This window comes from Microtus oregoni, unplaced genomic scaffold, assembly GCF_018167655.1.
Source record: "Microtus oregoni isolate MIOR12 unplaced genomic scaffold, Mior012 000001F_ref0000356, whole genome shotgun sequence".
NCBI lineage: Eukaryota > Metazoa > Chordata > Mammalia > Rodentia > Cricetidae > Microtus > Microtus oregoni.
Genome location: NW_024543060.1, coordinates 89,655,614 through 89,675,325, shown reverse-complemented (window position 1 = coordinate 89,675,325; position 19,712 = coordinate 89,655,614). Strand labels below are relative to the sequence as shown.

At 42.6% G+C, this 19,712-nt stretch overlaps 1 protein-coding gene across 1 annotated transcript in view; it reads right to left on the bottom strand.

Moving 5' to 3' along the window:
- The window catches only part of Mybpc1 (myosin binding protein C1), a 78,226-nt gene that overhangs the window by 32,119 nt on the left and 26,395 nt on the right, over positions 1-19,712 (bottom strand). Inside the window, exons 6-15 of the mRNA XM_041676213.1 lie at positions 18,348-18,386; positions 17,813-17,848; positions 16,166-16,279; positions 14,287-14,435; positions 13,406-13,523; positions 11,617-11,668; positions 9,668-9,724; positions 3,913-4,079; positions 2,762-2,894; positions 718-842 (exon numbers count right to left, since the gene is read on the bottom strand). Coding sequence (XP_041532147.1) covers positions 718-842; positions 2,762-2,894; positions 3,913-4,079; positions 9,668-9,724; positions 11,617-11,668; positions 13,406-13,523; positions 14,287-14,435; positions 16,166-16,279; positions 17,813-17,848; positions 18,348-18,386 — 990 coding nt within the window. The remainder of the gene's footprint in view (positions 1-717; positions 843-2,761; positions 2,895-3,912; positions 4,080-9,667; positions 9,725-11,616; positions 11,669-13,405; positions 13,524-14,286; positions 14,436-16,165; positions 16,280-17,812; positions 17,849-18,347; positions 18,387-19,712) is intronic.

Below are 19,712 nucleotides of genomic sequence, written 5' to 3'. Positions count from 1 at the left end.
CTGTCTGTCTGTGGCAAAGCAAACAGCTGTCCCCGCTGGATCAGCTCCCCCCAGTTGTTTCAGAACCATTTGAATCCAATGAATTATTGTTCTGGAGAGCACATAAAATGCACAGCAAACTTCCTGCCTTCGTCAAGTAAGGTACCAGATGGTAGATAAAGCAGTTGACGGAGAGTGTATAATGAGGTTTGGATTCTGGCTCTCGACCAAGGATAGAGAATAGAGTTATCTGTAGCTAGAGGGCTTCAGAGAGAAAATAAGGTCAACCTGGAATTCTTTGCCTCCCCCAGCTTTTCACCAGGGTTAGTAAATGCTACTCTTTGGACATCAGTGGGCGATGCCCTCCTCCTAACATAGCTGCCTTCATGTATTCAACGCAGGGGCCAAGATGGTGGGTTTCAGAGGCTGCCCCTGAAATATCCATCTAGCTGAGCAGTGCTGGGCTTAAGTCAAAAGCACGAGGTAGTTTCACACTGCAGCTTTTCTCTCCCCTCAGCTGCTCTTCAACAAATCAGTGGGTGAATTAGGACTCAGGACACCTGCCGACGTAATGGAGCCTCGGTACTGAGCTAACTGAACAGGCAAGCTGGACGTTTCTGCAAGAGTGACTGCTTCTGCTCTGGGCTAAAGCAGCCACCTTGCCTGTCGCTCGGATCAGTGTCCCCGGGAGGAGAACCCTTGCCCCTGGTTAATGCAGGAAGATCTTTCTCCCTTTACCTCTCACGAAGAGCTCGGTGGAACACTTCTCGTCCCCAGCTGTCACGTAGTATTCCGAATCATCTGTCAGCGAGCAGTTATTAATAAACATGATTCTCTCATTTCCTTTGTGTTCAAAGATGTATCTGTTTCAAACAGGAGGGAGGCAGGGTTTGTGACCTGGATTTTCTTTACTTTATTGGCAGATTTGGCTTATCATTTGTTAATACTTGAGAATCAAGGATAAAGCTATGATCTTCTATTTGTGCAGCGTATTTTATATGTCCAATTAATGTCAAACAAAAGCTCATTTTCTATTTTTATGATACATGGAAAATATGTGCATTTATACATACTATTTAATTTACTCTCTTCTTTCATATAAGTTTTTATTACAAATATAAACAAATTCTCATACAGTTAACCCACTTTTGGAAGATAGAGTTGGTTGAGTGTGTTAGTGAGATTTTTAACTCTGTACATTCTTCAAATGATTCTGTATTAATTATGTATGTTATAAAAGTGGCAGATACTTTGCCTTGTTCATTGTTTAGCCCACAGACACAGGATATTTTTTGTTGAATGGATAAATGATTGTACAATGTAAGCAATAGCTTATCTTACTTGATAAGATCAGCAACAAATGAACATTCTTAAATGAGCTTAACCCCTGGGCCTTTGTACCACAGTTACTAAGAAATCATTTTCCAGGCTGGAGAGATGGCTCAGCAGTTAAGAGCACTGACTGTTCTTCCAGAAGACCTGGGTTTGATTCCCAGTGCCCATGTGGTAAGCTCACAACTGTGTGTAACTCAGCCTCTGGCCTCCACAGACACAAATGGTACATGGACATACACGTGAGGCAAAACACCAATACACATCAAATCCATTTTCAAAAGAAAGTTCAGGAACAGAACACTAGAAGTCAGGAAGAGAAAACACTCTAATCGATTATGTTGACTATGGAGGAGCACACAAGCATATTCTATAGCTGATCAAAAAGCCAAAGTGAGGAAATATCTCAAATTGAAGACCTCAATAACAAAACATATCAATATTTTCTGGTAACGCTGATCTAGGAAAACCACTTCTGGGTGAATCGAGGCTGTTTTCAAGATACTTTTGCACCGGGTATAAACATTATCTCGAAGTCATTCTGTTAGGTATGAGCCCACCGAGAAGCTGGAAACCATGTCCTTGTGCTTCAGAAGTGACAGGTTTCTGGGATTAAAGTCTGTGTCGATGTACATGAGGCACTTATTAAAGCAATATGGAAAGGCTGAAAATCTTCCAGGCTGAGGAAGATCGCTATGAAGTAGTTTCATGGCAGACTAGCGATACCATCAGAGATCAGTTCGACTAGTCCTTCCCTGAAAGAGGGATGACACATAATAAAACACGGGCTTAGGCCCGAGTTTCATGATCTTTTTGTTTTGTTTTGTTTTTCAAGACAGGGTTTCTCTGTAGCTTTGGAGCCTGTCCTGGAACTAGCTCTGTAGACCAGGCTGGTCTCGAACTCACAAAGATCCGCCTGCCTCTTCCTCCCGAGTGCTGGGATTAAAGGCATGTGCACCACCATCTGGCCTGAGTTTTATTACTTTAACATCACACTGTTCTGTTTAGATAGTGCTGTGGCTACTCCCGGCAGCACCCAAATAGAAGATATTTGACCACTATCAAATACTCATGTTATTTTGGGGGAAAAAAAGAACCCCAAACTTTCTGGTTATGAGATGCAGTTTTCATCTGGCATCTCAACTGTATGTTTCAAATATTTCTAAGTTTCATTATAGAGAGAAGTTAGATAATGACATTTAATGTGTAGTGACACAAAATAATTGTGACTTGCTTGAAATAGCCTCAGAAAACATGAGAGTTTATTTTACACAGTACCATGACTTTCAGAACTCAAAACGCCACGAAAAGTGACTCCTCTCCCTCTGTACAATTTTACGTTATAGAACGTATAAAAAAACAGACGCTTAAAAGATCCCTTGAGTCTCTAAAAGTTAAGCCAAACTGCTGTTCATTTATATTTTCATCGAATCCTTTGAAGCCCACTTACTTGGTGCTGGGTCGAATTTCCTGACCGTTTTTAAACCACTTCACCTCCAGCTTTGGATCTGCCAGCTCCACCACAAACCTCACTCTGCCTCCCTTATCCACCTGATAGGCAGGATCGAGAATTTTTGCAAAAGCTGTAGATAGAAATGAACGAACAAACAAAATGACCGTGTGCATGCACGCAGGGAATCAATTTAAATAGTTAATGTGTCCATGGAAAATCTAAGAACATGTTTAAAAAAAGTCTCAGGGAAGAATAAAGCTGGAAGCTGTCCCATTACCCCTTGTATTCCAGAGTTATGCTAGCATGTGTACAATAAGATGGCTTAAAATTGAAAGAGAATTCATGTGTTTTTTTAAAAAACATCAGAGAAAAATAGCGCTACTACTAATTTTAAATTGCATTAGTTTATTTTGTGTGTGCCTGCATGCATATGCAGGGGTTGGTGTCAGAAGACGCAGTGAGGAGTCTGTTCCCACCTCCCACGTGCGTTCCTGGTTAAAGTGGTTAGATTTGGCAGCAAACATCATTACAAGCTGAGCCACCTCACTGGCCTATGCTGGCTCACTTTCCCTTATTTTAAAAAGATAAAAACGACTGTTAGATTTCCAACTGGTTACCTAGCACATGGATTTAGAACTCAGCGTTTAGAAAGGCCAGCCTTTCGAAAGGGGTCGTAGGGGTTCTATGTAGGGTCGGTCATCTGAACATGAAGGGAAACAATATTCCACGACTAGAACCCGACACAGATCCAGAGCAGAAAAATTGGAGGCGCTAGTGCCAACTTGAAATGCATGCCTTCTCCGTCCCAACTTCATGTCTCGAATCGAGTAAACCCACCCGGGAAACCTTACTGGATGTGAGGGGCGAACTCTGAGGAAGAATCAAGAGCTGCAGAGGGAGGGAGAGATGAGCCTGAATAAATGGGGACCTCAGAGAGGTTCCTGGAGGCCACGGGGTGTCTTCTGCTACCTTGTGTGGCATCCGTGGTACTGCAAAGGTGCGGACCATAAGCCACGAGGAGCCACACCACTACCAAGGCACTCCTCCACCTGAAGCCAAAGTGAACTGAAAGAACCCTGAACCCCCACAGGCCCGGAAAGCCGAGACCAACAGGACACAGTTCTAGGCCACAGACCCCGTGTGCTCACCTGCGCTCTTCTTCTCCACCCTGCGCATGCGCTTGAGCCGCTTGAGCATGCCACGCAGGTCAGTGATGCCATACTGGAAAGCGATCTTCTCGTACTCGTTGGGGTTGGCATTCTTCAGCAGCTCCCACACATCTATCTCCGGCTCTTCCTCCTGCTGTTTCACCTCCCTAGCCCGGAACAATGGTCGCCTAGGTTAGAACCTGTCCTGCCCCCAAAGATCCCACTCGTTGACGCTCGGGGTCAAATATGTACTCTTTGAACTTTACTTTTCCAACTTCAAAACACAAATGGAGGCTGGTAGAAATGTCAGAACAAATCCTGAGATATTTTTCCTTTCAATTTTTAAGTCTGATCGCAATTAATCTTGGCCAAAAGGCCGAGAAGCAATGGAAGGTGAGACTTGAAAAAACTTAAAAATAGATCTCACCCCACATGCGAGTAGTGAATTCAGTTTGAAAAGCAGATGAAGAATTAATATTTTAAATTGGTCTGTGAGTGAAAAAATCCCTTTCTACATGTATTAATGTAAACATAATCCAGACAGTATTTCAAACCTGTGGATTCGTCCAGACTTTGTTTTTGTCATGTTAATAAACATGTGCATTATTTTATTATTTTTACATTAAAAAATTGAAAAAAAATCATAAAGGGTTTTTCCTTGTTCTTCGTATTAGTGTGTATTAAGATGCATTTTTTTTAGTTTTCCATTTGAAAGCAGTGTTTTAATGAGAAGTATTGCATGATACATTGCAGATGTGTAAATATTTTGTAGAATCAATCGGTGCAAGTATTATTGCAATACAAATTGCAAATATATCTCTCTAGTTCATCATTTATCTTTTGCCTGTCATAATTTTTTCCTATTTTTTTATTTTTTTTATTATTTATTTATTAAAGATTTCGGTCTCTTCCCCGCCACCACCTCCCATATCCCTCCCCTTCCCCCAATCAACTCCCCCTCTCTCATCAGCCTGAAGAGCAGACCAGCAGACCAGGTTCCCTGCCCTGTGGGGAGTCCAAGGACCTCCCACCTCCTTCCAGGTCTAGTAAGGTGAGCATCCAAACTGCCTAGGCTCCCACAAAGCCAGTACGTGCAGTAGGATCAAAACCCAGTGCCATTGTTCTTGACTTCTCAGCAGTCCTCATTGTCCGCTATGTTCAGTGAGTCCGGTTTTATCCCATGCTTTTTTAAGATGCATTTTAAAAGAAAATTGTTTTTCTAGGCTGAGAGGAAAAAGAACAATAAGGCAAAAAAAATTCTGTCGCACCTCATCTTAACACATCATCTTGAATTTTTAAGAGTGAGAATGGGCTTGGGTTATAGACAGCTTACTGGTGAGCTGTCAAAGAAATGGCTTAAGATTCCATGAACAAGTAACTGGGTACTCTGACCCCACATCCTGATCACGGACAAAGCACGTTGGGAACACATGAAGCAGTACATGACGCCACCGCTGGCGGCGCAGCCATGAACTCCATGTGTCATATGTTATATGTGCCCGCACTAGGGAGGCAGGGGCAGGCGGGGCTTGGTGAGTTTGAGGCCAGCCTGGTCATCACAGGCTAAGCTGTGATACAAGTAAGGTCCTGTCTCAAAAAAAGAAAGAAAGAAAAAAGAGAGATTAAAATATATGTCTTGCCCTTACTTCAAACTCACAAAATGAAGCTAAAACTTACACATAAACTTTTTTAGTGAATGAGTTTAGTATAAATGAAAGACATAATTTAAACTGATTTTCTCCTCTGACTAAATAGTCCTGGTTATTTTGTTTAAGGTTAACTAGCTTTTTATAAGGTTGGTTTTAAAAGTTACAGGGATTCTTATTGTGAACAGCACTGGTTTGAAAGTGGTTTTATAGAAAATTGGTCACTAATTGGAGAGATTACACTGAAAATATGGTGGGAACATTGCTAATGATTTTCCAGATTCACTAAGCCTGCAGCCTGAATGCGGTCTTCCTTTTCCATCCATCTTTCAGTGTTTTACACTGGGAGCTGTAGAGAGGGTGGGGTCATTAAGACGCCTTCCTACTCTTCCAGAGTGGTTCTCAGTACCCATGTGGAGTAGCTCATAATGGCCTGCAGCTCCAGACCCAAGGGACCTGGTACCTGTTTTGGCTTCCATGGCCAGCCCCGCTCCCCTCCCACACACCTGGCACTCACTCACAGAGACACAGATACATATGATTAAAGGTAATAAAAACTCACTTTCTAAATATTTTAAATTTGGATTATTGCGATTAGAATGTGTAGGTACACGTGTGCATGTTTTCTGTGGAGTGTCCCCTCAATATACTGAAGATTTTCATTACATTTCAACCTAAATAGAGCCACTTAAGAATCATTTCATACTTTGATAATGTTAAATCTGGAGATTTTGTTACCTCTGGTATTTTAATCAAGAAGAATTATGTCATACCTATTTCAATTTACATATTTCATATTACACATGGTGGAAATATTTAAAGATATAAAAGTCTATATACTTTTTTCTGTTTTCTGTTTGCTTTTAAGACGACTTATGCAGCCCAGGCTGACCCTGACTTTAGGATGTAGTTAAGGATGACCTTAAAGTTCTGATCCTCTTGTGCCCTCCTCCTGAATGCCAGGATTACAGGTGTATACCACCAGGGCCAGTTCATCTGGTGCTGATAATCAAACCCACAGTCTTGTTCATGCCAGATGAACAAATACTCTACCAAGTGAGCCACACACCTAATGTTTATTATAATTTAAATTGCTATAAGAGACACAAGAAAAAAAAAGCGAGACACACTAGGTGTCTCAGGAGGTGAACGCTTCTAGAAGAAGCCAGTAAGAATGCTCACCGTTTCCCAGAGGAGACTCACAGCCGATCATCCTCCGCATCTTCTGTTGACATATATATGATGAGCTATGCCTTTCTGGCGTGTTCCTTATCAAACTGTATGTGAACCTCAATTATCTTTTTTCTTCTTTTCCTGTCACTTCAGTGAGGCCCCGAGTTTAAACAGAAGCATTTATCTTGTGCTGGGCTATGAGGTCACAGCTCTGTTCTGCACTGTCAACCCTCCTGGAACCCATCTTTATGTACCATGGTGGCTGCTCACTGAGTCTGTGTGGCTAACTGAAGTCCAGAGAGGGGAGAGATCTAGATTTTTAGATTCCTCTGCATGATTGCGCTAGACCCGTAGAGGGTCCACCGTGCTTTTATCTACAGCAAAAATTTCTATAAATCGATGGTCCCAGGGACCCATAAATCATTTATAGAAATTTTATGTAGAACAAGACTTGTAAATATAAAGGTCTAATCCTATAGTGAAATACTGCCCCAAAGATTAGCCTTGATTCATCTAGTGTATATTGAAATAAGCTGGTTTTCATATGCAAAGGGAGACTTCTCTCTACCCGGACACTGGTTCTAACATGTATCCCAATAGAGATTTTGCCACACACTTCTGGAGGAGTAGAAAGGGTGAACCATGTGTCATTACCACAATGAAAACACATGCAACCCATGGTTTAGTAGGAAACACACGCCTTCTCCAGTTATATGGTAGGTTAGTACCGTATGTTACACGAACACAGTCTTATGTGAACAGTCCAGCGGGGCTAAGCCTTAATTAAGGATGCAAGGAAATGAGAACTGGAGACATAGTCACTGCCCTCTTCCCTGAGATCTTTTTTCTCCTGTCATTTGAGCTACATAATAAGATTCCTCTTTCTTCCCCATGCAAATGGTTGATAGAAACAGCCTGTTATTTTTTCTTCCCCTTTCATCCATATGAATTTACCATGTCATATCCTGGTTGTGCTCATGTGGGTGAGTGTGTGTATTGTGTGTTTGTGCATGTGGGTACATGTGCATCTATGCACGTGTGTGTGTGTGGTCTTTGTGCGAAGACAAACGCACTGAAAGAAAATGTTCCATTTTTCCAAAATGCATGGTTTCTGCTACCTACCGTGATCCAGGTCTTTATATTTAATTTAATTTTTACAATTCTATTAGCTTTTATTTCTCACAAGTACACACGTGGAAAGCACACCTCAGAGGGGACATACATTTTCACCAAAGTCACAGGATGAAATCCCACACTGTCAAGAAAGTGTGATCATTGATATTAAACATTTATTTCTGTTTACTATCTTATTTTACTTCTTTACGTCTGTCTCACTCTCGTATCAATATCTTTTCATCCTTTTCTAGGGGTCAGACCCCGCTTTATTTCCCTGATGTCATCTAGCTTTATGTTCTACAGAGAAAGCGGCTGGTGTATTTCCAGTGGAGTCTCCTGTGCTGCAGGAAGAGAAACTCCCTTGTCATCTGCAACGTGATGGACTTTGTAAATGATAGTTTTAGCCTCTAGGGCAGACTTGCAGCTCTGTTTGTAACCTGGGGTCACAGGGATGACACTGACCCAGAAAGGAAAAACGGAGAGATTTGGATTCGGGTGTCTGCCCTACCTGTTCCTGTGTGACTTTGTGTAAACAATGCGTTGTCTCAGACCTTGGTTCTCACCTGAGAACGACGCTCACTGAAGGACACTTCATATACTATTACTTTAAATGTACTCTGGGAAATAATTAATATTACTTAAGTGAATGATGGAGATATTAAACAGATGTGTTTGATATTGCCACATGTATTGATTAACACTTATCACTAATTAATAAATCACACCTATTACTATTTCTGTTTTTAACCTTAAGGTTTAGGGCTCTGATTGAAATCTTCGTTCCATTAACTGGAAAAAAATCCATCCAACCAAACTAAGAAAATAAACACAAGTCTGGTTTCTTTCAAGAATTTACAATTCTTGAGGAGCCCTTGTACTAATGTTTCTTTAATATCACCAAGGGGACTCAAATTGTTTTTAAAATGAATCTGAAATGCTAAATGAAAATTAATGCCAAAATTCTAAGTTATAAGGTTTACTGTTTCTTCACAAATTTGTTAGATAAAGTATAGTCCTGGCAAATAACACTTTCTTTTTATTGATTTTTCTACTATAGAAAATGTCTTGAAAAAATTTATCTAGGTGTAAATAACATGTATGTAATATAGTCTATTATATAATTTTATACTTGTATATATATGGACAGAAATCCTGAAGCATGATTGTATGCTGACTGAAGTATGAATTATGATGTGTTTATCTCTGTTTACTACTGTGCTTCATTATTTCTAAAACATGCATCTTGGGGATAGCATTTTAAACATCTCTGGAATAAGTTTGTGTCTTATAATCAACACTGTGTCATAATAAAACATTTAGGAAAACTATTTCATCATTAGCACTTTATGTCTTCAAATCAATGTCTTAAATTTGAGTCATAAATAGTATATCAGAGTGACTGTCTATTGCAAAGACCACTACCAAAAAAGTGAAGTTGATATTTTCAGTCAAAATATCAAAGGTAGAACCAAAGTTGTATTTACCCAATCACAGAAGAGGATCATACGTAGTCTTGGCTGTTTCCAGGCATTTCCATCTTATGTCTCAGTTATCAAATTTCCTCACCCTCAACTAAGAAAATACATGAAAACTCATAAAACACATAAGTAGAGAGTTTAGGAAGCATCAGCGACTGCCTTCAACAGATTAGTGTGTGACTGTTGCCTTCTTGATCTCGTTTAGTTGGCTGTTATGTTCTATGAGCAAAACATATTGTAAGAAATGACAATTCTTTGAAAAGCATTCAGCTTAACTTGACTTCTCCGGGTGGATCTAAAAGATCCAGGCCACGGTGCCTCATGGCATCTCTTGGTTCTCACCTACGTTTCAGGAGACCACTAAAGTCAAGTTCCCCTGCATCTTCTTGACCTTCTCCACTGTCATTAACAAAAGAAAAGCAAATCTGGGTTTAATGCAGAGAACAATGAGCTTCCCCGAACGAACACTCTACACAGGATATATATGCAATTTTGTACCGGCACGCAAGGGCTAAATTTCTTTTCACACAAGTGACATTGTAAGCGTTCAGGGCATGTACTTGTGGAAAAGTAGACGCAGGACCTGTGCGACTGTATGGCTGCAGAAGACACCATGTAGATTGCATATGTGAAGCTGCTTGGATTTGTGTTAAAACTAATAACACAAATGCACTTAAGCCAAGCAACACAAAGTGCTTTGTTTTTGCTGGTTGGGGGCTCTGGGAAGGAACCTGTGTGAAAAGCAAAGGACTTTTGCTGATCTCTATTATCCATGGAAGGCAGAGATTGGCTTGAAGGACAAAGTGTAGCCAGTCACACACGTAAGTGCACGCATGGCCTTATGTCCACAGGTAACCTCTATGCCCACCAATAGATGAATCAGGTAAGTGCACGCATGGCCTTATGTCCACAGGTAACCTCTATGCCCACGAATAGATGAGTCAGGTAAGTGCTACCAACAGGGCATAAAAATGGAACTAGTCCCTGTAGAGCTTTCTGGAAAATGCATTTCTCTCTGTTTTAAAGAGACTGCGGCTCTCTGCAGCACAGTCCCTTGGTTTTCTTGTTAGCACCTTTTAAATGTGCAGTTTTCATCTTGAGTTGCTCATTAACTCTTAGTAACCTTCTCGGGAGTTCCCCTAGTAGAGAAATGCATCTTTAACTCAGGCATGCAGCCGCCGTCTTGATTCTCTACTACCCTGAGTAGAAGCTGCAGCGCTGGTGGGTAAGCAACACTATGGATTTACTTACATGCTTAGTCTCTAGTGGAGATCTTTGTCTCCTGAGCTTTACGGGTGTTACTTGTAGTTTCTAAGAAAAGAGTATGTGGGTTTAAAAACAGGGTGCCTAATATGGAAGTCCTAAGAAATGAAAACCGACTAACACGTTCTCACATTTTCTGTGAGCAGGTGGCTGGGGACCTTTTAAGGTCAACACATGTCTATTCTTTCAAATGGGAGCTTCTGTCCCCCCGTCTTAAGATAGCCCTACATGTGCCATGCACACATTTAAGTCGCTTTATTGCTAAGTATGAGATGAGGGGGCAGTGATGGGATTTGACACTTGGAGGTTTCTTTTCAAGTTAATCATTGGTGATTCGGATAATATCTAATATGTTTCAAAAGTCATTAAACATTGTATTTCTTGAAAGTTTAGCCAAGAAGTTGTGTCTGTGTAATCAGTCAAAAACCATTGCTGTATGCTAAAGGGATCACATATTTTATACTCATGGGCAACTTTCCTTACTCAACAAAAATGATCTGTGGCTACATCGTTCCTTTCTACAGCGTGCTCAATGACAGCAGATTCGGCGGCTGTTCGTTTAGGACCATCCCACAGGACGTGGGGTTCACTTTACTAAGTAGCTATCTGTGTTTCGGGTGGGGCACATGGGTTAGTAGCTCCGCACATCACGAAAAGAGATAGAACAAGACTTTCCAGCTCTGGCTATGTTGGTGTGGTATCAGGTGTGTTCTTTCTGCTTCTCTTTTGGGCATTCGGTGGAGAACAACGCAATTAAGGACGAAGCCGCTCCCCAATCCGGATAATCTAAGGCAATCACGAGACCTCAAAAGCAGAGGCTCCCCTCTAACAGGAATGCTCTAAGAAATTATCAGTATAAGGTTGGCTGGGCATTAAGCTCATGGCGTTTCTAGAAAGGCAACTTTTAAATATATGATGTGTTCGATGGCAGTGGAATGGGCCGTGCCTTTTTGGAATATGGAGCACAGAGGGGAAATGGTCCACCTCCAGGTTATATGCAAGCTCTCTGGATTCCCACTTGAAATTACCTTCTCTTGAAGGCAGATCTGATGTCAATGTTTGGAGTCGTCCCAGTGGATTCTTTGGAAAGAAAGAACAACACAGTGAGTGGGGTTAAGAAGGCGATCTTGTGTGCCGTTCTCTCATGGACTGTGGAGATCTCCCCAGATGGAAAGGCATGAGACGGGACATGGCTACCCTCCTGCGATGAGCTCCTGAGGCAGCCTCTCTCATTCTCTAAATGAAGAACCAGCAGAAAGGCCTCGAAGGCAAATTGTCATTCTACCTGCCTGTCCACTGGTTCACAAGAACTTTTAAACACATTAACTTGATATTTCCTGATAGGGATTTTGAACTGTTAGATCATGGAGGGAAGTCCAAAGATCAGAATTCTGAAAACATTTCCCAGGAGACTCTTAGACATGCCTGGCTGGGGTAGTGTAGCTTTGTTGGGTACCAAAATTCTTACAGTGAAGGGACCATGACCATTCCACATCTGCTTTACATCTCTCGGAATAAGAATGTCATGTCCTTTCCAGGCTGTCCACATTGCTCCACTCCGCTCCCCTCCCCTCCCATCCCGTTCCCTCCCCTCCCTTCTCCCCCCCTTCCTCTCCTGCCTGCCTCCCTTCCTTTCTTTCATTTTCACTTTTTTAAGAGACAGAGTTTTATTATGTAGCACTGTCTGGTCTGAAATTTATTCGATAAACCAGGCTGGCCTCAGTTGCAATCTCTGTCTCCTGAGTGGCTGAGGCATGTACCACACATAGCTCATCTACACAGCTTACTGGAAGAGCTCACCCTAATGTGAGAACAAGGTTCACCTCCTCATAGTCTCTGATTTGCCTAACACTGCTTGAGTACAGGAAGGGAGTTTCCCTTTGGCATGGCTGCCCTTCCCTGTACATCGAGCCACAGCTGACTCCCTTCACCCACACGCTCAAGTGGTTTGTGGAGTCTTTGTGATCCTGGCTACCCTGCTCCAGAGGGACCCACGTTGAGGTCCAGGGCACATGACACAATGACATCACCCCAGATGCGGAACAAACAGCAGGTTGCAGAGAAAAGCTTCCTAAAACTCAACTCCGTTCCATGTCAATAATTACGTTTAAAACAATATTGGCTTTTTAAAAAATTTTTGTGGCCATATCACATTTGGATGAACTCATCTTAAGGTAATGATTGCTGCTGGCAAGTTGGCTTTCTACCTGTACTCCTACAAAAGTGGAGATTTCACCCATCCTCAATGTACCCTAAGATTTATCCGTATTGTGTTTTCTCTGGGCTATACATGGACACATGGGCAAGAAATTTCCATTTTGGGACTTAGTTATTATAAGAGAGCATCTCCCTTCAGTCCCTGCTTCCTGCCATCCTTGGAATCTTATTCCCAACCCTCAGAGGAAAAGCGGCCTCATGCAACAGATAAAATCATTATAAAAATAATATAATTCTCTAGGAGACAGAGGGAATATGATAGCAAGAGATAATACTGGTTCACTGGGCTCACTGAATCTCCACAATCAGAAAAACAGAGTCTTAAAAGCAAATCAAGCCAGGTGGTGGTGGCACACGTCTTTAATGCCAGGACTATGGAGGCAGAGGCAGAGGCAGAGGCATCTCTGTGAGTTTGAGGTCAGCCTGGTCTACAGAGTGAGTTTCAGGATAGTCAGACTACACAGAGAAACCCTGTCTTGAAAACAAAGCAAAACGCAAATTAAATCACACAAATCTGATAGGTAGCCTTACATAAATTTCTTCTCCACCCTTTTCCACCCGTACAAATCCACATTTATCCAGGTGAGATGGTTCTCTTACCATGCACTTCGAGATCAAAGGAACAACTGTCAAATTTGTCCTTGTAGGTGACCTCACACCGGTAATTTCCTGCGTAGTTCTCCTTGGCCTTGATAATCTGCATCTCGAATGTGTATATCTGCAACGAAAAGCATCCAGACATTCTGCGGACTGACCTTTGTGACAGAAACAGGTGCTCGCCTTTCAGTTACTGAACAGATTTCTCAGTATTGGTGTAAGGAGAAAAGGGAATCTATATCCACTAGGTCTCGGTCTAGAAGGGTGAGTGTGCCCACGGCTTCTAGACACAGCGAGACAATTGCGACAGAGGGCAGATGTAGGAACGATAACCCAGAGGGACTAAAATCTCTCAAAACAAACTTGTGTCGTGTGGGCTATTTCCTCTGGGCTGGATCTGATCGTTGCCATTGCGAACCAGACTAGCTGCCAATCACCAGCATGAGACAATCACAAGATGAAGCCTTCTTAACGTTCCCTTGTGGAGGGAGTGTGGAGACTCACAAGGCCCCTCCCCGTGGTTACACAAACAGTAAAGAATTACTGAAGGAGAGGACAATCTTCAGGCCTAGCTGTCAGTTAAGTTGCACTGAAGATGGGTGATCCAGCTTCCGGGAACCAACACCCACGCTGGGGTGAGGCTTTTCTTGCTGTAGCCCCTGATTTCCCCATGCTGCTTTAGGAATACACCTTATACAGGCTCCTAGAGATAACCCCAGTGGATTCGTTGGTTCACCAAGCTGGACTTGGAGGGGATGCTTCCTTTGATGTCACTATCTCAGTTATCTGGGATGAACAAACTCCCTAGGGAGGGATAAATGTGCAGCAGTCTGGAGCAGCTTTCTGCTCCCCGCAGGAGGGTGAGCCAGGGGTTCAGGCCGTACCCGAGTTTGCCTCTCGAAGGTCTCCTTCAGCTGCAGGTGTTTCCCAGCTTTGCTGGCCAGGTCCATCCATTTCCCCTTGAACCATTTGATCGTGGGCTTTCGGAGAAGATCTTCCGCCTTGACTTTGGCTATGAAGGTGATGTTGGCGCCTAGAAAAAGCACAAAGGGTTTAACCTGGGATTTAGAAACTGTCGTTTGTCTTGTTTTCTGCAGAAGGGAGTCGGTGCAGGTCTGTACAGTATAGAACCTGGTTTACCATGTCGTGATGGCACAATGGATGGGGCCCTGCTTTGTGATAAGTATCCTTGAAGTCTTAGGGAAGTCCATCTGATCTGCTTTGGAAGTTTCTGTGTATGCATGTATGTGTGTATGTATGTCTGTATGTATCTCTCTATATATATCTTTTACTTAGTAATATATATTTATATAGTATATATAATACACTATTATATATTATATGGTTATATACACACATATATTCAGATAATACACTAATACATATGTACAAATATATACATATATATACATATATATATTTATCTGAACCCTGGGGCCTTGTGCATTCTAAATAATTACTCTGCCATTGAACCACATCCCAGCCCATTTGGAAACTCTGATCAGAAAAAAAAGCAATGAAAATATTGGTGGAAAGAAATATCTATGTGTGAACTTACATTTATGTGGAATAAAAAATCCCACAAAAGAAACATATATCTTTATTATTCAATATGATGGGATGCCTATAATTACAGGGCTATGAGTATGTTAAACTGCTCTCTTTGAAGTGACTTGAAATGACTATGTAGTCACTGATTAGGCCCTGGGGACATCAGAAGCAGTCTGGCCACTGGCCCAGTGTCTCAGTGTCTTACAAGAACATACAAGGAGCCAACATTTCTACTTGTACGCTAAGCCTGAAAGAAGAAACTCTAGGAGATAGTTAGGCATGTGTTTGTTTGTATAATATCTGGTCAACCACCCAAGTCTGGTTCTGATCATGAGAATTCGCTGACTTAATATCCCAGAGATCCAAAGTTCTTCTTTGTCTTGGCTCTCTGTTTAGTTCCTTCGTGGCATGTAGCTTTTGTGGTTATCTGGTTAACTTCTCTTGTCTGGTCCTGTCTTTAGACTATAACTTATATGGATTCGTATGGTATACTGTATCCAGCACAACCAGGTAGCATGTAATGAAGATTTTTGAATAATTATTTTCAAATCTTTACCATCTGTCTGATCAGCTGCCCCTGCGACACACGACATAGTTTATCTATCACATGTACAGACTTGAGAGTGTCCTAAGCCCCCATGGGGTGAGTCCTTTTACAGTGACAGCAGGCCCCAGTCTTCAGAGCTGGGTCAGAGTACTACACAGGCAGGCCTCATGATTTATTCTCATTTCACAGAAGAAAAAACCGAGGTGGAAAGAGGCTAAAGAGTCTGTCCTATTAGCAAGAAGCAGAACCAACCTTTTAGACCCAACCAAATTGGCTCTCAGGTTCCGACGCTGGACTCCTGTGCACTAACAGCTACTAAAATAACCATCATCCATCTTTGGGGTTATAAAATCCATGGTGTAGCATTTGGGTACAATATATCATTGCTCACTCATAAAAAGAAATACTGATACTACAACAAGAGTGGACAACAGACCGTGTATTGTATAATTACTCCATTTGTATAAATAAACAGGGTGGGTAGATCCATAGAAACAAAGTCAGGATTAGGGAACGGAGAAATGGGGTACAAGATCTCCTGTAATGAAAATATTATGGAACGACATGGATATGATGCATGTTTTCGTGGCTACTGAAAATCTCAATTTAAAATGATTCATTTTGTGATCTGTGCAAAGGGGAAGGATTCCTGGGTCGATACTCACCAACTTTCACTGATCCTGTCTGAGGTTTTTCAACAAACAGGGTGGACAGCTGCGAGTTGGCATTCTGCTTGTCCTGCTCCTCTCCGCCAGCGGGTGACTCGCCCAGAGACCATTCTGGAAGCGGAAAGGAGGGCACGGATCATCTCAGGGCCAGGTTCTCCACAGGCTGGCTTACCTGTGTTTGTTGTTCTCCTCCTACTGATTCTTGCTCTCACCTAATAAACCTAGATCAAAATGACGGGATTCTCTTGTCCCACCCACCACCAGAAGGGAGGGGGAGATCTCCATCCTTACAGGGACAGATCTTCCACGGCCGGGCCAACGGACATTGTCTAATTCCTGCAACAGTGAAGCTTCTGGGGTGAGTTTACTGTTTTGGTGTTCTGCCTGTTCCCCATCATCTACACAGAGGCCGTTAGAGATTCACGCAGCAGTCTTGGTGTCTTTCCAGGAGACTGGCTCTAAGTCCAAATCCATACAACAGAATCGGGAGAAGCTAAAAAGGAGAGTCTCTTTGAGGGTAAACTGCCCAGTGTGGGTCACAGAGCCAAGCCTGGCTCTGTACTTTTAGGTTCCTTGCTGTGTTCAGTAGGAAAGTCTACAGAGAGGTGGGTAAAAGGGTCATGACCTGCAGGTACAAATTTAAGGAATAGTGTGATTGTCCTGCAAGGAAGGAAAACAAAAAACAAAAACAGAGAGAAGACTGGTCGAAGCTTTCCCATAAAGAGAGACAAGCTGAAAAGGAAGCACTTCTGTATTTCCTAGTCTCAAAGGGGGTGCAGGGTTAACACCGATCAGCAGTCAACCGCAGTGAAGGAGGGGGCAGGTGGGGGCAGGGGGAATGGTCTCCGAGCCCTCTCTGAACCAGGTGCGGAGTTTGGTTGTCCGCCCCTGATCTCTGGGGGAAAAGGCACGGGTCAACAGCTCCGCTTGTTAACGCTCATGAAAACAAGGAAAGGACACGTTTAATCATTTTAGTTTTCGAGTGTCAGTCATGCTCAGTAGTAAAAATTCTGCCTGCGATGAAGCTAAGCCGAGTACTCTCTTGAATGCGCATTCTTAACTCCCAAGTTATTAGGTGAAAGGTGCACGTTGTGTCCGATAGTCGGGAGTGGCCACCGCTTGCGTAGAGGGTACGAGGACAAGAATTTTTATTGTTTTGTTCATTCCTATGCCCGCAGTGCCTATGCCACTGATTGGCCCTTAAGTAGCGAGTGATGGACCAGGTTAGGCCCACGGCATACAGATGTTGAATGAATGAGTGATCAAACAGCTTCAGAATTGCTGATACAGCTGACAGTGTCTGAAAATGTGTCTAGTAATTGTGTTTAAAATTATGTACGGATGTGAATTATAACTTGGGCATATCCCAGGAGTGGAGACTGATCTCTGTTTGCTGAATGTTAAAAATGATATTAGGAAGTAAAGCAAGTAGGTCTACGGTGTGTGTGCCTGGATTCCTGGATGTGTGCATTTGTATCATGCAAAATTAATTGTTTCTCAATGCATTAGTTTTTTTGTATTGGGACATGGGACGAAAGGTTGCTGTCAAAGCTGCGAACCAAATAAAACAAGGATTAGAATGAACAGGGCTTAGGAGACAGTCATTAGTGCTGTGAAGCTTGGGGTCCCGATGCATTCGCTCACCTGAATCTTTTCTCTCCAGGGCCCGACTACCCAAACCTGCAAGGAAAGCATGATTTGGAGGATGCAGGCAAGCATAGGAAGGAGGGAAGTGGGATGACTACAACCTTCTTGGGGGTACCCCAAACCCTATCTCTTTTTGTTACGAAGGAAGAAAATTATAAGGGTGGGAGTGGCAGGATACATAGATGAAAATGGATGACAAACATTTTCATCCCTGAATTCATCCATGTCCAGGATTTTTCTTTTCCTTTTTTTCTTAAGACAATGCCTCACCAAGTAACTCAGGCTGGCCTTGAACTTACTCTGTAGCCCAAGATAGCCTGGTCTTGAGAGTCCTCCTGCTTCAGCCTCCCCACTACTGGGAGAGTGGGTGTGTACCACCACACCTGGCTAGGAAATCTTCCTTTTCAGAAGTTTCTCTTGGAAATCATCATCTAAGACAATGATTCCCCTCTCGCTTCCCCGACTCTTTGCTTCTACAGTGGGGCAATGGAGTGATGATGAGGCAGAAGCTGGGCCAGGGAATGGTCCTAACCTGGAGGCAGGGCACTCGGCGGAGAGGCCTCATCTTCCTCTGAAACAAGAAACAGGAGGAAAAAGTCAAGGAAGAAAGAACTTCATCCGGGTGACCTGGGGGAGAGGGATCTGGAAAAGAGGAGAGAGGCTTCACAGCCTTTTCAGCCACTGAGTGAAGCCGTAGGAGACCTTGCACCTGCAGGCAAACTTTAAGAGAACAGGCGAAACCCCAAACCGAACAGAAGTATAATACTGGTGAGCGCTGAGTAATTCAAATGAAAACATAGTTTTAAAAAAATGAAACTGTGCCAGAGTTTCTGTAACTGTAAGTCGGTGGGAAAATGATGGAGGGGGTTTCCAGGTTTGTTTGTCATAGCTGGAATCAGCATCGGAAGTTATCCATATGCCATATTCAGTGAGACACTGACACACAGCTTCCAAAGAATGTGTGAGAACTTATTTCCACCCAGCTAACCCCCAAGTTTCCCTTCCGTATTTAAGAAGCCGGAACTCGAGTAAATGACTAAGAATTAGTCCGTTTTGTTAAGTTCAGCGATAATCACTGTCAGAACTTTACAGCATTTTCCCGAGATTGTATTGGAACTTCCAGTGTTACGTCATTTAAAATTTACTCATGCAAATTGATGAGTTTCACAATATGTGGTGGAGGGCTTATGCTCAGAGGCATGGAAGGGCCCCTTCCCGACCCCACCTGTGTAGCAACGTGCGTGCTCTGCATGCTTAAAGAGGCAGCAGATAGTGCTGGAAATCCTGACCCTTCCTTCCCAAAGCATGCAGGCTAAGGTTTGAGTGAATAAGACACATTTTACACTTGTCAAAATAGACCCTTATGTGACCTCACATATATGATACAGAAGGTCCGTGTGCATAGCATGTTTAGTAAAAGTAGTTTAAAAATTACGGAAAAGGTAGGCTTTCGTATGATCTATTTGAATATTTACAACAAATATTATTTCATTAACTTCACGCTACATTCAACCAGGGATGTTCTGTACCACTTCTTCAAACAAAATATTGAAACACGAAGCATAGAGACCCTCAGTGTTATTATTTCAAAGTCAGGTTACAAAAGTCGGGATTGTTCAGTGGAAATGTTTAGTGATCGAAGGTTAGGAAATGCTAGGCTCAAGCAAATGTTTATATTTTATTGTGTTGTGTGTGACGTTGATGAGTTCGTGTGCACCAGGAATGGACTAGAGGGGATGTCCTTCTTAAATCATTTCCCTTTGGAGTTCTCCTCTCCTGGAGCACTCACTAACATTCCAAAAAATGGACATCTATAGCTACTTCTGAAATAGAAGGAGAAAGCCAGCCTGGAAGTCACGAGCCTCAAACTCGAAATCCCCCTGCCTCGGCGGTCTCC